This window comes from Scyliorhinus canicula, chromosome 1, assembly GCF_902713615.1.
Source record: "Scyliorhinus canicula chromosome 1, sScyCan1.1, whole genome shotgun sequence".
Classification (NCBI taxonomy): domain Eukaryota; kingdom Metazoa; phylum Chordata; class Chondrichthyes; order Carcharhiniformes; family Scyliorhinidae; genus Scyliorhinus; species Scyliorhinus canicula.
Genome location: NC_052146.1, coordinates 35544456 through 35558676, shown reverse-complemented (window position 1 = coordinate 35558676; position 14221 = coordinate 35544456). Strand labels below are relative to the sequence as shown.

Here is a 14221-nt window from a genome sequence, read left to right as displayed (position 1 = left end):
AAAGTTTCTTGGTAAAAAGGCTTTCCCTATAACCACCTGCATCCCTAAAATTCAACGATTTGCTTCTTTCAAACACCACACATGAACGGTGGTGGAAACGTTTGGACGTCTGTCCCCTTTCTACACCTTAATTGGAACGAGATTCACACATCTTGATCCAGAACTTTAGCCTCTTTGGACGTGTAAATCAGTAATGTTTTAAATAGTTTGTGATAATGAGGTTTAACTCGGATTAGGATGTGATTTTTTTTGAGGGGGGGGTTTGAGTGATGCTCTTACCTTGGCGGTGAGCGAACAGCTGACCGGCTGTCAGGCAAAAGGCCTCCTCTGCCCCAATCAGCCACAAGAAGAGGACGAGGCTCAGGAAAGCAGCGGTGGCGCTCGGCACTGGGGCCCGGCTGCCAGCCGCTCGGATGCCAGCCCACAGCCGCTCTCCGCAGCCCCTCGTCCCGGGGAGGCTCAGCATGGCGGCCTTGACATGGACGGGCGGTGCTCGGTGACCCCCGAGGGCTGCGCGGCCTTCCCCCAGCTCTCCCTTTGGCGGAGTGGAGGAGGTAGAGAAGAGAGGACCAAACCCGGGCCTTCCACAGATCGGGGCGCCTCCTCACCCCCCGCGATAACCCCACAAGCTGGCGTCGAGCCAAAACACGTCCGCCTTTGTGCGTCCTGCCAATTTATAGTGATGTTAAGGGCGGATTTGACATCAGTAAAAGCAACCAGGGAAAAAATGGGGGTGGGGAGAGAATGGTTGTTTATTTCCAGTGATCGTTTGGGGGGAGGGGACAAGCCGCCTGACGGTTAAATGCCCGATAAACATGAAGAGGAGGAGGGGTGGAAAAAGGTGACATGATTCAGGGAGGAAAATGCTTGCGCAGCGGAATGGAGGGGGGGCGGCGGCGAGGGGAAGAGTAAAATGGCCGCGTTTCCATCGCCGACCGACTCCATCCCGGAACCATAAACAGGGCACCGCCGTTCTCTCCATTGTTCCAGCGAACGGCTTACCGCGTAACGTTTCTGACGTCAGCGCGCCGTCCGCCCTTTAAATAGCGACGTGGACGCGGTCATTAGCATAAGCCGCGGCCGCGAATCGGCAGATGAGAGGCCGAGCTTCCCTTCGGCGTCAGTTTATTTCCATTTTTTAAAAAAATTACAGGGAGGAGAACCATCAAAAAAATCCATTAGCCCGCCCCCGAAACGTTTGGGAGAGACCAAAAAAAAGGAAAGGGGAGGGGGGGTTAAAAAAACTTCGCGATCGCCCGAATTATTTTTTTAAAAATTTTTTTGTAAATATTTCCGGCGCGAGTTGCGCAAGGCGCCAAATAAGTGGTCGAGTCCGGCGAAGCTCCGCGCAGGCGCGTTTCGGCAGTCAGAGGTCGGTGAAGATGGCGTCGACGGGTAAGAGGGACTTTGTAACTGTTGGCATCGGATTTAAAGGCGCTCGGCCGCCCGCGCCCGCCGGCGGCCTTCCTCGCACGGTCCCGATGGCGCCGGCTCTTGTACTATCGGCTTCTCTATTTTCCTCTTCCACCCAGCACCGATTACCCGAGGAGTTATTTTTTTTAATTCCCTCCCCCCACACGCACCGCGGTGGGGATTCGGGCCAAGGCCTCAAACATCGCGTGTCGAAGGCGAGGTGGGGGGGAGGGGGAGAAAAACGCGGAGCCGGCGGGTGGCGGTTGGGGCCTATGCGTGTGCGGTGGATGTGTCCACCCGCAAGCCGGCCAACCCCCACCCCCCGGAACGCAGCTGCGCCACAAAGCCCGGCCGGGCCGCTCCGCTCCGGCAGTGTGTCCCCGGCCCTCGCCCTTGGGGAGCCGCCGAGGCGGAGTTTCTCCGCCAGAGAGAAGGGGGCGGAAGTGCTTTTCTTTTTTTTTTCAATCCGTGAGCGTTGAGGCCTACTTATCTGGGGTAGAATTGGGAGAGGATTAACCAGTTCATTGCATTTTAATCATTTTTATTTTTTTTAGTTGGAGGATGTTGCCACTTGAACTAATTTTCTGTGTTTTTGCCTCCTAGTCCAGTACGCTTAAGTTTTTTTGGGGGGGGAGAAAAAACAATTGGATTTTCTAACTTTTGAAAGCAGATTTTCGTAAATCCCCTGTAATAACTTAAGTGGGCCGCCTTATTTTATATTTTTTTGGCTGGTTTGTTTTATTTTTAAAAAATTGGACTTCAGCAAGTGTTGGCACCATGCCAAAATGGAGTCGCGCACGCATTGAAAACTCGCCGTTTTTTGTGTAAAAGGTGCTGTAAGGGGCAGCAGGTCTGCTAAAACAATTTAAATTGACTCTCTGATTTTGTGATGTAGCGGGCGTTGACATTTTCGCCCAAATCGTATATATTTTTTTGGTGCTGTGCTGAACGTTACTCGTTCACACTAATGATTTTAGTCCGAATCAAAGCGTTGGCAATCTTGCAGCGAATGGACATGGGCCTTTCGCCATTCACTACCGAAGTCACTTGGGCACTGTGGCCGCCTGTTGGAAGATTTATGACTGAATAACTTCAACTTCTGGTCATTCAATAAATTTGAAAACTTTTGACTGGTATATTTTTTATTTGCATATCCTACATTTGGTATATTAAAAAGTAACGGTTTGCAATACCTTAATTGCTATAAAATCATTCAAAACACATACCCTACAGTGAAGACCTAAGCAAATGTCCTTTCCCCTTGCATGCTAACATGTGGCTTATTTTTAACCTTTTGTATCCTGCCATTGAAATTCTCAAGGGCCAGTTGCCCATAAACAGACAAACTTACTTTAAGTTTATTTTGGGGGATGCTGCTAGACAAATTCATAATTCAACTGATGCTAATGTTATCATACCTCGGGGCATCTCGAGTTTGGTGGAAAGGAGTGGAGGGTTGAGCGAATGCTGCTCGTGCAAAAGGAAAAGTAGTCTTCCAAATACCTTAATGGAGTTATTGTATTTTTATCGAAATTTAACACCAGCAAATTTTAATTATGGGCTTGCATATTCATTCTCTATTCTGGATATTTCGTTTATTTTAGCACACATGGTGAGTTAATACTGATCCTGAAACCATTTTTGGTCATTGATAACATTTCAAATAGTAATGGATATTAAATTGATCTTATTGAATGACTGACATGTTGGCAGAATAAAGAAAGCTTTACTGGGCCTAAGTGGCAACTGCTAATCCTAGAGGTCAAAGTTAGAACATAGCTCAATAAAAGCCGCACGTGGGTTATCCACTCTCAATCCCCTTCTTTGAAGGCACCAAAACATAGCAAGTGAGATCTATTACAGTAAGCCCTGTTGGTTTAAAAACCTGCAATTTTTTTTTCTCCCAAAAGCTACAGCTTCTGATATTCCAACTCAATAAAAAGATTACACAAAGGAGACGTTCTGCGGTTATTATGCATATCGCAATACGAAATATAGTTCTTCTGAAGGATGTGGGAGATAGAAAGTATTTGATACATGTAAGTTTGTATACTTACTAGCTTTTCTGTGTCTTAACTTTCCCCTTCAATGTGGGAGGAAGAGATAGCAAGTACAAACGTAGCATTTTAAAATACACTTCTTTATGGAACAGTTGATTGGGGCTTAATTATCATACCAGTTTGCAATGTATGTACACCATGATATATTTTTGCTGATCTTTTTCTCTTGTAACATTTAAATACTCCATAAATGTGCACAGAGTTTGATGCAGAAACTGATATGATGAAAGGCAGAGCATATTTTGTAAATGTATAATTGAGCAGTTTGGTAATAAAAAAGCCTGTCGTTTTTTTTCTTGACATTTCAAACGTATAGCAGTTGTAATGTGTAACTTAGTTGTTAATTAAGTAATTTTTAAAGGGAATCCACCCGGCACTGGTTTATTTAAAAAAAAAAAAATTATTTTTCTTTTAAATGTAGAGTACCCAATTCATTTTCTTTCCACTTAAGGGGCAACTTAGCATGGCCAATTCCCCTGCCGTGTGCATTTTTTGGGTTGGGTTGTGGGGGTGAGACCATGGGGAGAATGTGCAACTGCACATGGACAGTGACCTGGGACGGAATCGAACCCGGGTCCTCGGTGCTGTGAGGCAGCAGTGCTAGCCAATATGCCGCCGTACTGCCCTAGGCATAGGTTAAATATCTTTTACAAATTTAGAGTGCCCTATTCTTTTTTTTCACTTTATAGGGGCAATTTAGCATAGCCAATCCACCTACCCTGCACATCTTTGGGTTGTGGGGCGAAACCGACGCAACACGGGGAGAATGCAATTCCCACACGGACAGTGGCCCAGAGCCGGGCATTGGTTAAATACAATCGAACACTGAGCATTGATATTTGACACTGACACATTTGACATTTAAAATGTGTTTAGCTGCGAGTTCATTTGAAATGTTTTAGTAAATAAATATTCTTTTTTAATGTGGCTGAATGCATTACTACTCCCAAGTTGTCTGTAGCTCCTGAATGGTGTCATTAAGACAATGGGCTGGTTTAGAGACTAGCGAGGATCCAATTCAAGCCCATGTCTTCAGTGGGTACGTGACAGCATGTTGGCGATGCAAGCACAGGTGAACAAAGTCAGGCCTCAATCCATGTGATCTTGTGCACTTGGATCAACATTACCTTTAGGCTGAGCTTCAAATTTTAAACAACTGACATGGTTGTATCCTCGTTCACAATATAATTGTTCCCATAGTGTCACCTTCGGACCAAGGTGGTCACTTTTATCTTGTGCATTGGCAACTGTGTATTTTAGCCATTCTGGCACTGTTTTGTTCAGATTGCCAGTGTTGCAATGACCAAGGTATGCCAAAACCAATTTAAAACAGTGCAACTTAAAAATGTCAAAAATTACAGTCTCCTAATCCAAGTAACCTACTAGTATCTATCTCTTGTTTATTCTTCCCTTTTCAGGCAAGGTGAGAATTACAAGTGTTCCTGTATATTGCATTGTCTATAGGATGCTCAACCAACCACCTCATGATGGTTAATAGTATTTTGACGGGTAATATCTTGCTGAATAAAATGGGAATAATATTTCATCTGGTGCAAATAGTTGATGGATTTCAATTTTTGGTCTAAAATGAGAAACCTAGTTCAAAAAATCTCTTATTGTAAAATGAGAAACCTATTTCGATCAACTTTTGTATAACTAGTTGAGGAACTCCTTTCTTTTGTAGACTATAGCACCTACACTCAAGCTGCAGCTCAACAAGGGTAAGTGCTACTTCAAAATCGAATATCTATACTATCAATGTATGTTTATTTAAAACCAATTGTTTACTAGATTAGTACACCGAAGGGGGGGTTGTGTTTATGCTGGCATTTTCAAACTTAGCATAATTTGATGTACCAACATCATCTTCCCATTAATTTCAATGCTAGCTTCCACTCGTGACTAACTAAATCGCTGAAAGTGCTCTCCGGGTTACAAAGAGAAAATCATTAATTTTGCCATCCCAATATTTACTGCTGTTTCATTTGAAAACTTAGTCTGAGCAAAACGTTATGGGTCATAGAATATGCTTTATGAAAAATGTACGGGAAACAAATCAAGAAACCATCAATTTACTACTGAAAGGTTAAGTTTGAAAACCTACTGTAAGTCGTAGCCTTTCGGTGGTATTTTGTTGTATGTAGATAGCAAATGGCTTTTTGTAGAAAATATCGCATTACAACGCAAAAAATATCTTGTTTGTCAATTTCATTCCGAGTTCATACTTTTTCCTGAAAGATCAGTCTAATTGATGAATTTCGGTCGAGGGTGGCTCCAGATCTCCAATGCTTCCTTTTTTGTGATGCTAAACTTAATATTGTCTCAGGTATTTGATGAAAATCACAGCAGAATCTGGTCCTTAACTTAAATGGCACATCCGTTTTCCAACAGATGTTGCACTTCCTGTCGTTGAATTCTTACCTCCCATTTACTAACCATAGGGTGCAAGGACCAATAGCTGATACCAGCCATCTTTCAAATAATTGAATGCAAACCCATTTGGCTTGCATAGCTTTGCCTCCAAGGAGCTTGTTGTAATATTTCGACCAAAGTTGACAAGACTTGGCAATACTGGGAGTAGGTATCCAGCATCTGAGGCATGACTGAGGTGATATCATTGACCTAATGTTGAATTCCTCTAGCATTAGATACTTATATTGCATTTCAGCAGGCCCTGTCAATCATTTCTATGGGCTGATAACGTGTTAGAAGAGGATAATGTGAGTGTTGGGCCATCCTGTGCCTATAGTAAAAATCCATTCCCTTTGATAGTAGTCAGAGATTCTGGGCTGGGTGCAGTGCCCTCCAGTCTGTGTAGATTGAGCTGTCTAATACCGTACTACCGTACTATCACTTGAAATTCCATCTTGGGTAACGGACCAAACCTTTCTTTCTCCAGGTATAGAGAAAGTTTTTGATTGGGTACATGGGGAAACAAATTGATTTTAATTTAATTAGTTCTGTAACTTTAATATCAACGGGGCCAGCACGGTGGTGCAGTGGTTAGCACTACTGCCTACAACGCTGAGGACCCGGTTTGATCCCGGACACGGGTCACTGTCCGTGTGGCGTTTGCACATTCTTCCAGTGGTTTCACCCCCACAACCAAAAATGTGCAGGTCAGATGGATTGGCTACGCTAAATTGCCCCTTATTGGAAAAAAAATAATTAGGTACTCTAAATTAAAAAAAAAATAATATCAACATGGGTAAGTAAGGCCAAGATCAGTTATAATCTAAACAAACGGTGGAACATGTTTTCTAATTACATTATCTTTGGGGAAATAATTGTTTCTAATTGGCCAGTATAACCTTTGTTTAGGGTAATCTAAAAAATGTTTTTTTTTAAACTTCCACTGTCATCTTTACAGGTATGGAACCTATGCAGCTCAGCCTGCTCAAGCATATGGACAGACAACCCAAGTAAGACTTTAAGAAAACTGCTTTGCAATCTCATGAATGTGTTAACCTAGTAATAAATCTTTAATTCTGCCAATTAACTTCAATTTCATAGTTTGTCTTCTACAGACCTGACTTAAGTTATTTTTCTAAACATTTGCAACTAGGCATATGCGCAGCCAAGTTATGGAACCTATACCCAGCCCACTGATACGACATACACTCAAGCGCAGACAACTGCAGCTTATGGACAGACAGCATATGCTACTGCATATGGGCAACCCCAAACTGGTACGAGTTGATCTGTGTTTATAATACATAAGTTTGGTCATATAATTTATATATTTTTTTAAACTCCTGTCTGTACTTTCATAGGTGAAAGGGATATTTATGATATTCTGAACCTGTATCTTTTTTTTTCACTGCTGTCTGTTATGCTTGGGTAGAAGGGACAAGTGCAGGTTAGAGTGCCTGGTCATTGTTGCATGATTTGTGTTTGTTTTGTCACATTATTGCTTTACATCAAAAGATATGAAACTTCATTTTGACGTGCATGCTCGGTGTTGTCGCTGGACTTATTTAACATTGCACCATTGTGCTACAGGAGAAAATAATTTGCGCAGGGACTAATTTGAGATTTATAATTTACCTTTTGCACCGTCAGTTGCAAGACTTAATCACTGGCCCTTTGTTTTATAGTTTTACAGCGCTTAACATTTCAAATTTGAATAGCACAATCTATAGTTACACTGAGATTTCTGCACAATTTAAGCAGGCATACTGGGAAAAAGTTTAGGTCCTCCATTCCACCAGTTCTATTCTAGGTACCGTTAATTTTTTCTTTTCTTTTTTTGCTGCAGTTAAAATTGATAATTGTTTATTCCATTGGAAACGAGAAGGATTTTTTTTTTTTAAATATAGAGTAACCAATTATTTTTCCCCAATTAAGGGGCAATTTAGTGTGATCAATTCACCTAACTACATCTTTATGGGGTTGTGGGAGTGAGTACCATGCAGACATGGGGAGAGTGGCCCGGGCCGGGATCGATCCTGGGTGCTGTGAGCAACAGTGCTAACCACTGCACCTCCGTACTGCGCTGGAACCAGTGACCCGGAGCCGGGATCGAACCATGTGTTCTCGATGTGGCGAGGCAAACAGTGCTAACCACTGTGCCGTCCTGGAAACCCGGAACGATATTAAGTACTGCAAACTTCAGGGGAATAGTGCAGTGTTCACTGTTCAAGTGTATGCTTACTATAGTGAGGTAGAACTGTACAATATTGTGTAAAGCAGGCATGTTGTCTAGCACAATGTGTTATCTTGGCTTATTCAATATCCATGGGATAAATACACAGACTAATTGATTTCTAGATTATTACTACACTAAGATCTGGAAGTATGCACATAATGTTTGGGAGAGCAACATTTCCTTGGCTGAAGGCCCATTGCTGTTAATAGCCATTGTATAGGCTCAAGAAAAATAACTACTAGAGAGAAATAATACATGTTTCCAGCAATTAGGGAGGCACTATCATGAAAGATTGACTAGAGGATCCATCTGTTTGACTCAGCTCATGTGCATCGTCCCTTATTCCACCATTGATAGCTCTACTTTCACTAACCTGAGCCTCCGTTCTAGAATTCTCTTCCCAAGCCTCTGTTTGCTCTCTTTTTGAAGAATACCGTCAACACCTACATTTTTTTCACTTTTTCGCTTTTGGTAATGTGACCCTAATCGCTCCTTGGGCTCGGTATATGTACTTCCTCAGCCTCTGAAGCACTTTGGAACATTTTACTATATTGAAGGCACTATATAAATGCAAGTCTTGTATTCTGTTCAGAGGGGAGAAATGACTGCATTTGTGTAGCCTGCATGTTGGATGGTGTACTGTACAGTACTGGTTTTTACGTTGATGCACACTTCGATCCAATTAGTTCACAATAGTAGTTCAATGAGTAGACTTGCGTGTTACAGCATAAAATACCATAAAACCGGTTTTGTTTCAATTATGTTTTTGATGGATTGTGTAAATTCTGAATGGCAGAGAAAATAAAAATGTTTTTGCTGCACTTTTTGAATAGGTTATAGTGCACCGATTGCCCCCTCAGCTTATAGCCAACCTGTGCAGGCTTACAGCACAACTGGATATGGACACTTCTGCCACCCCTCAAGCTACGTATGGGCAGCAACCCACCTATGGGCAGCAGCCCTACTTATGCTGCATATGGACAGCACACAGCTACAACGGTTGCACCTACCAGGTATATATCTTGCACTGTTCTAAAAATTTCAGCACGGGAGGAAGGAAATGAAGCCAGACAACAGTTGGTAGTTCTAACTGGAGCTGTATACTTAGAAATTCTATTTCTACGCCGACATCTGTCAAAGAACCAACCATTTCAGTCTAATGTCTGCAGGATTAAATGGATTATCAAGAGTGGCATGGTAGCACAGTGGTGAGCACTGTTGCTTCATAGTGCCAGGTCCCAGGTTTGATTCCCAGCTTGGGTCACTGCAGAGTCTGCACATTCACCCCATGTCTACGTGGGTTTCCTCTGGGTGCTCCTGTTTCCTCCCACAGACGAGTTTGGTAGGTGGATTGGACATTATGAATTATCCCTCCGTGTACCCGAACAGGTGTCGGAATGTGGTGATTTGGGGCTTTTCACAGTAATTTTATTGCTGTGTTAATGTCAGCCTACTGGTGACAATAAACATTATTATTAGGTTGCAGTGCTTATAAGTGTGTATCCAAGTACTTTGTAAATGCGATGACATTTTCTGCACCTATTATCCTTTCGACATTGAGTGCCAATTCCCTATCACACTCTTTGGAGAGAAAAAAAGAGATCCTCAACTGTCCTCTAATCTTTCTACCAATTACTTTAAATCTATGCCCTAGGTTACATAGAATAGAATCCCCACAGTGGAGCAGGAGGCCACTCGGAGCATCAAGTCTGCACAGAACCCTTGAGTGGGTTTCCGGGTGCCCCGGTTTCCTCCCACAAGTCCCGAAAGACGTGCTTGTTGAGTGAATTTGAGTGTCTGAATTCTCCCTCCGTGTTCCCGGAGTGTGGTGACTAGGGGATTTTCACAGTAACCTCATTGCAATGAAATGTAAGCCTACTTGTGACACTAACAAAGATTGTTATTATAGAAAGAGCACTCCACCCAAGCCCACTTCCCTGCCCTGTCCTGATAACTCCTTAATCTAACGTGTACACTCTTGGATATTAAGAGGAAATTTAGCATGGTCAATCCACCTAACCCACACATCTTTGGACTGTGGGAGGAAACCAGAGCACCTGGAGGAAACCAACGCAGACATGGGGAGAACATGCAAACTCCACCAGACTGTCACCTAAGGCCGGAATTGAACTTGGAACCCTGGCGCTGTGAAGCAGCAGTGCTAACCACTGTGCCACCATGCTGCTCTGTATCTTTTACGGGTAGGAACAGGAGTAAGCTATTCAGCTTCTTGAGTCTGTCCCGCCATTCACTGAGATCATGGCTGATCTGTAATCTAACTCCATATGCCTGACTTTGGCCCATGTCCCTTTATATCTTTGCTGAACAAAAATCTTGCTCCTGATTTAAAATTAACAACTGACCTAGCTTCAACTGCTGTTCATGGGAGAGTGATCCAAACCGCTAACACTCTTTGAGTGAAGAATTGCTTCCTAACACGGTCCAGCCCAAATTTTTGGACTATGCCCTCTAGTTTTGGAATCTCTGACCAGTGGAAATAATTTTTATCTATCCTGGCTTCCCCTGTTAATATCTTGAATACTGTGGTCAGACCACCCCATAACCATCTAAATTCTAGTGAAAACTGGTTTAATTTGATCTAATCTCTCCTCTTCATATCCACTGATCCTCTTTTTTAATTCTGTACACCTGAATTAAATCATCGAGCTATCTTTCAAAGCAAATGCCTCCAACCTATCGACGCATAGCAAAAATGTTACATTCCTGATGTCCACCAGTGTCATCGCATCCTTCCCATGACAGCGCCTCTTCCCGTACCGGCCTCCCCGAACAGGTGCCGGAATGTGGCGACTAGGGGCTTTTCACAGTAACTTCATTGAAGCCTACTTGTGACAATAAGCGATTATTATTATTGATGGTGACCTGTGCTGTGCTATAGCTATTACCTAACCTGTGTTTTATACAGTTCCATCATAACCTCCCATATACGGCCTTCATCTCCTTACTATCTTGCAAGGGTCATGCATTCGAAAGATCCCTGTGTGCCTCTATGCTTGTCCCAATATAAACTAAATATGGGCCCTACTCCTAATATTTCATTTACGGCTGCCAGTGGTTAGCGCTGTGCTCTCATGGCGCTGAGGACCAGGGTTCGATCCCAGCCCCGCGCTCACTGTCCATGGAGTTTGCACATTCTGCCCGTGCTGCGTGGGTCCCGCCCACACAACCCAAAACATGTGCAGGTTTTGGCAAGCTAAATTGCACCTTAATTAGGAAAAAACAATTGGGATGCTTTAAATTAAAAATATATTATATGATATATTATCTCTCTATATTTATTTGTTTGTGGCACTAGGAGCACTCGAACTTCTTCCTACCTAACAAAATCTGTCTGCACAACTTGATCATACTTTTTACACTGCTATTCTTCTCCTTTCAATATTGTACAGCCATTCAGTGATGTTTGTACAGTGGTATCAGGATGCAATATATTATCCCAGAATTATACCTGCAGAAATACTTGTCTGCTCTCATGTCATCTCCTCTTAGAATTCCGGTAGCCAAGTGGCAAAGTATAGAATTGGAGCCTGATCATTATACATTCAAACTACTATTCGTACCATGCATGTCCAGCACAAATGCGTCCACATATTCCCACCATCTGAATGCAATTAATCATGCGTTACTGGTTGAAAAAATTATATCTTGTGATTTACTTTTTTTGATCAGCCTGCTCTTCTACAAACAGCCCCTTACCCCACCACCTCAGTACTGCTGAGCCCTCCCCCTTGCCTCTGACTGTTCTCCCCAGAGAAGCCATCACCTGTATCCTATTGCAGTGTTTTTTAAATGCACTGTTGGGTTATGCACATGTGCCTCCTTTTGTGGTTTCATTTTTTCCAGTGAGGCCACAAGGCTTAATTCCATACCTTGTTTTGATTATATTGTGCTTATTATTTGTTTGTAATGTTGTATATGTATGTGAATCATGTTTTTGCATTTTGAATGTTGAAAATAGATATGCAGCACAACTGGTGTATGCAAGGTTCAAAGTATCCTTTTTATTAATTCAAATAATTTCACCTGTGTTTGATTATTGGAAGCACAAGAGTGGATTCACCAGTGGCTAGTTTCAGTACAAAATGTAGGTGTGGCTAACTTGATCTTAACTGCCATAAGGTGGAAACTACAAACATTTTGCCTCAAATCAAAACTCTGCTCAGTTTTTCCAAGTGTTGAGAAGTTTGCTGTTGCAAGCTTTGCTAGAAATTAGAAAATGATTTGTTGTTTAAGGACCTCCGAAATGTTAATGTAGCCAGGAATAAAGTGGTGAACATTTTAACCCTGCCAAAAATTGTTTGCATCTGGATGGTTGTTGCATATTCATTTTTTTTGACACAAACTAATTAATTTTGCAAAAGTCTTTTACTATTTAAAGTGGATGAATCTTGTCTAATTAGCCAACTTGACTTTCAGAGCGCAGGATACTACAAAGCAGGATGAATACCAGCCAACCAAGTACTGGGTATGCCCAATCCAGTGTGGGATACAGCCAGACAAATTATGGATACCCTCAAATGAGTGTGCATGGGGCTTACCCTCTTCAGCCTCCCAGTGCCCCTCCATCTTTCCCTCCTACAAGGTAAATGGTTTTTTAGCTGCTGTATTCTTAGGAAATTAATTTTTTCCAGTATTATCAAATTGAGTTGCATAGAAGGCTTCAACCTCGATCCGGGCACCCTGGGTATCTGTAACGTGCCCTGGATGAGAGCTATTTTCAGTAGGAGATAGCATGCAACAACCAGGTTGTTCTTTTCCCAAAACACTGGGCTGTGGAAGCTGTAAGATTGTGACCTATAGACAGTTAACTCTTCTAATTGGGACTTGAAAATGGTCATTTAACACAAGATAATCTGCTGTGTCATTGGTGGATAGAATTTTTTTGCTGACAAATTTACATGTGTAAACAAGTGGCTCGTTATAGCACAGAAGGAGCTCATTTGACCCACCCTAGCTGTGCCAGCTCTTTGCAATCCATCATTACCCATTCTCTTGCAAATCAATCTCCAAGCACTTGTCTCAATTGCCTCTTTTGACATTGCCATGGATATGATTTCATACTTTCAAGAGAAGCATTCCCAATTTAAGTAGCCCCCCTGAAATCTCATTTCCCCATTAGTTCTTGGAAAGTAATTTAAAATTATGGCCTTGTTACTGACCCACTTGCCAAAACCTACTTTGTTTATAGTTACAGTAGCACCACTCAAGCAACTGGCTATGATCAGAGTACCTATAGCCAGCAGACAAGCTATGGACAACAGGGGAGCAGCTATGCACCACCGCCTCCCCAACTGGCGGGCTACACCCAGCAGCAAACCACCTTCAGGATTTGGTCAACAACTAGCTATGGACAGCAGACTGATTATAGCCAACAAAGCCAATACCGTAAGTGAAAGTACTTTCTGTATCTCATTAGCTGTTTTAAAATGGTACTAATAAGATTCAATTTTTAACTTTAATTTTATTACACCTGGTTAGGACTATAGCAGGGGGTGGGCAAACTACGGCCCGCGGGCCGCATGCGGGCCCGCCAAAGGTATTTCTGCGGCCCTCCCAAGTCATGATTAAAAAAAAAAAAATTTTTTTTTTTAATTAAAAAAAATTTTTTTTTTTTTTAAGGTTAATGGGGGGGGCTGTTGGGTTACTTTACTGGTATAGGGTGGATACGTTGACTTGAGTAGGATGATCATTGCTCGGCACAACGTAGAGTGGGCCGAAGGGCCTGTTCTGTGCTGCACTGTTCTATGTTCTATATTGAGGCGCCCAGAATATAACGGGTGAATTAATTATTTTACTTAATATACTATGCGGCCCTTTGTGAATTCTGAATTTCTGAATGTGGCCCTTGCACGGAAAAGTTTGTCCAGCCCCTGGACTAGAGCAATTGTCACTATTTGCAGGAAATGGCAAGGACAGCAATGAAAGTGTTATGGATAGGAGAGGGCTAATTTAAAACTAATTTCTCCACTCTCCACCCATCTGTAAACAGATGTTTTTGGGTTGCTTTTCCCTCGGTTAGAGTGCTTCCCAACCCCTCCATTTCAGTATTTTAAAATTTCTATTCAACACAGCATAACCC

The 14221-nt window shown here is 42.4% G+C and overlaps 1 protein-coding gene and 1 pseudogene across 1 annotated transcript in view; one reads left to right on the top strand and one right to left on the bottom strand.

The window, feature by feature from the left end:
- The window catches only part of LOC119956294 (rhomboid domain-containing protein 3-like), a 53551-nt gene extending 52644 nt beyond the window's left edge, over positions 1–907 (bottom strand). The window contains 1 exon segment of the mRNA XM_038783419.1: positions 280–907. Within this exon segment, the coding sequence (XP_038639347.1) occupies positions 280–466 (187 nt within the window). The 5' untranslated portion in view covers positions 467–907.
- A 154-nt stretch (positions 908–1061) lies between these two features.
- LOC119956457 overlaps positions 1062–14221 on the top strand; it is a 29765-nt pseudogene continuing 16605 nt past the window's right edge.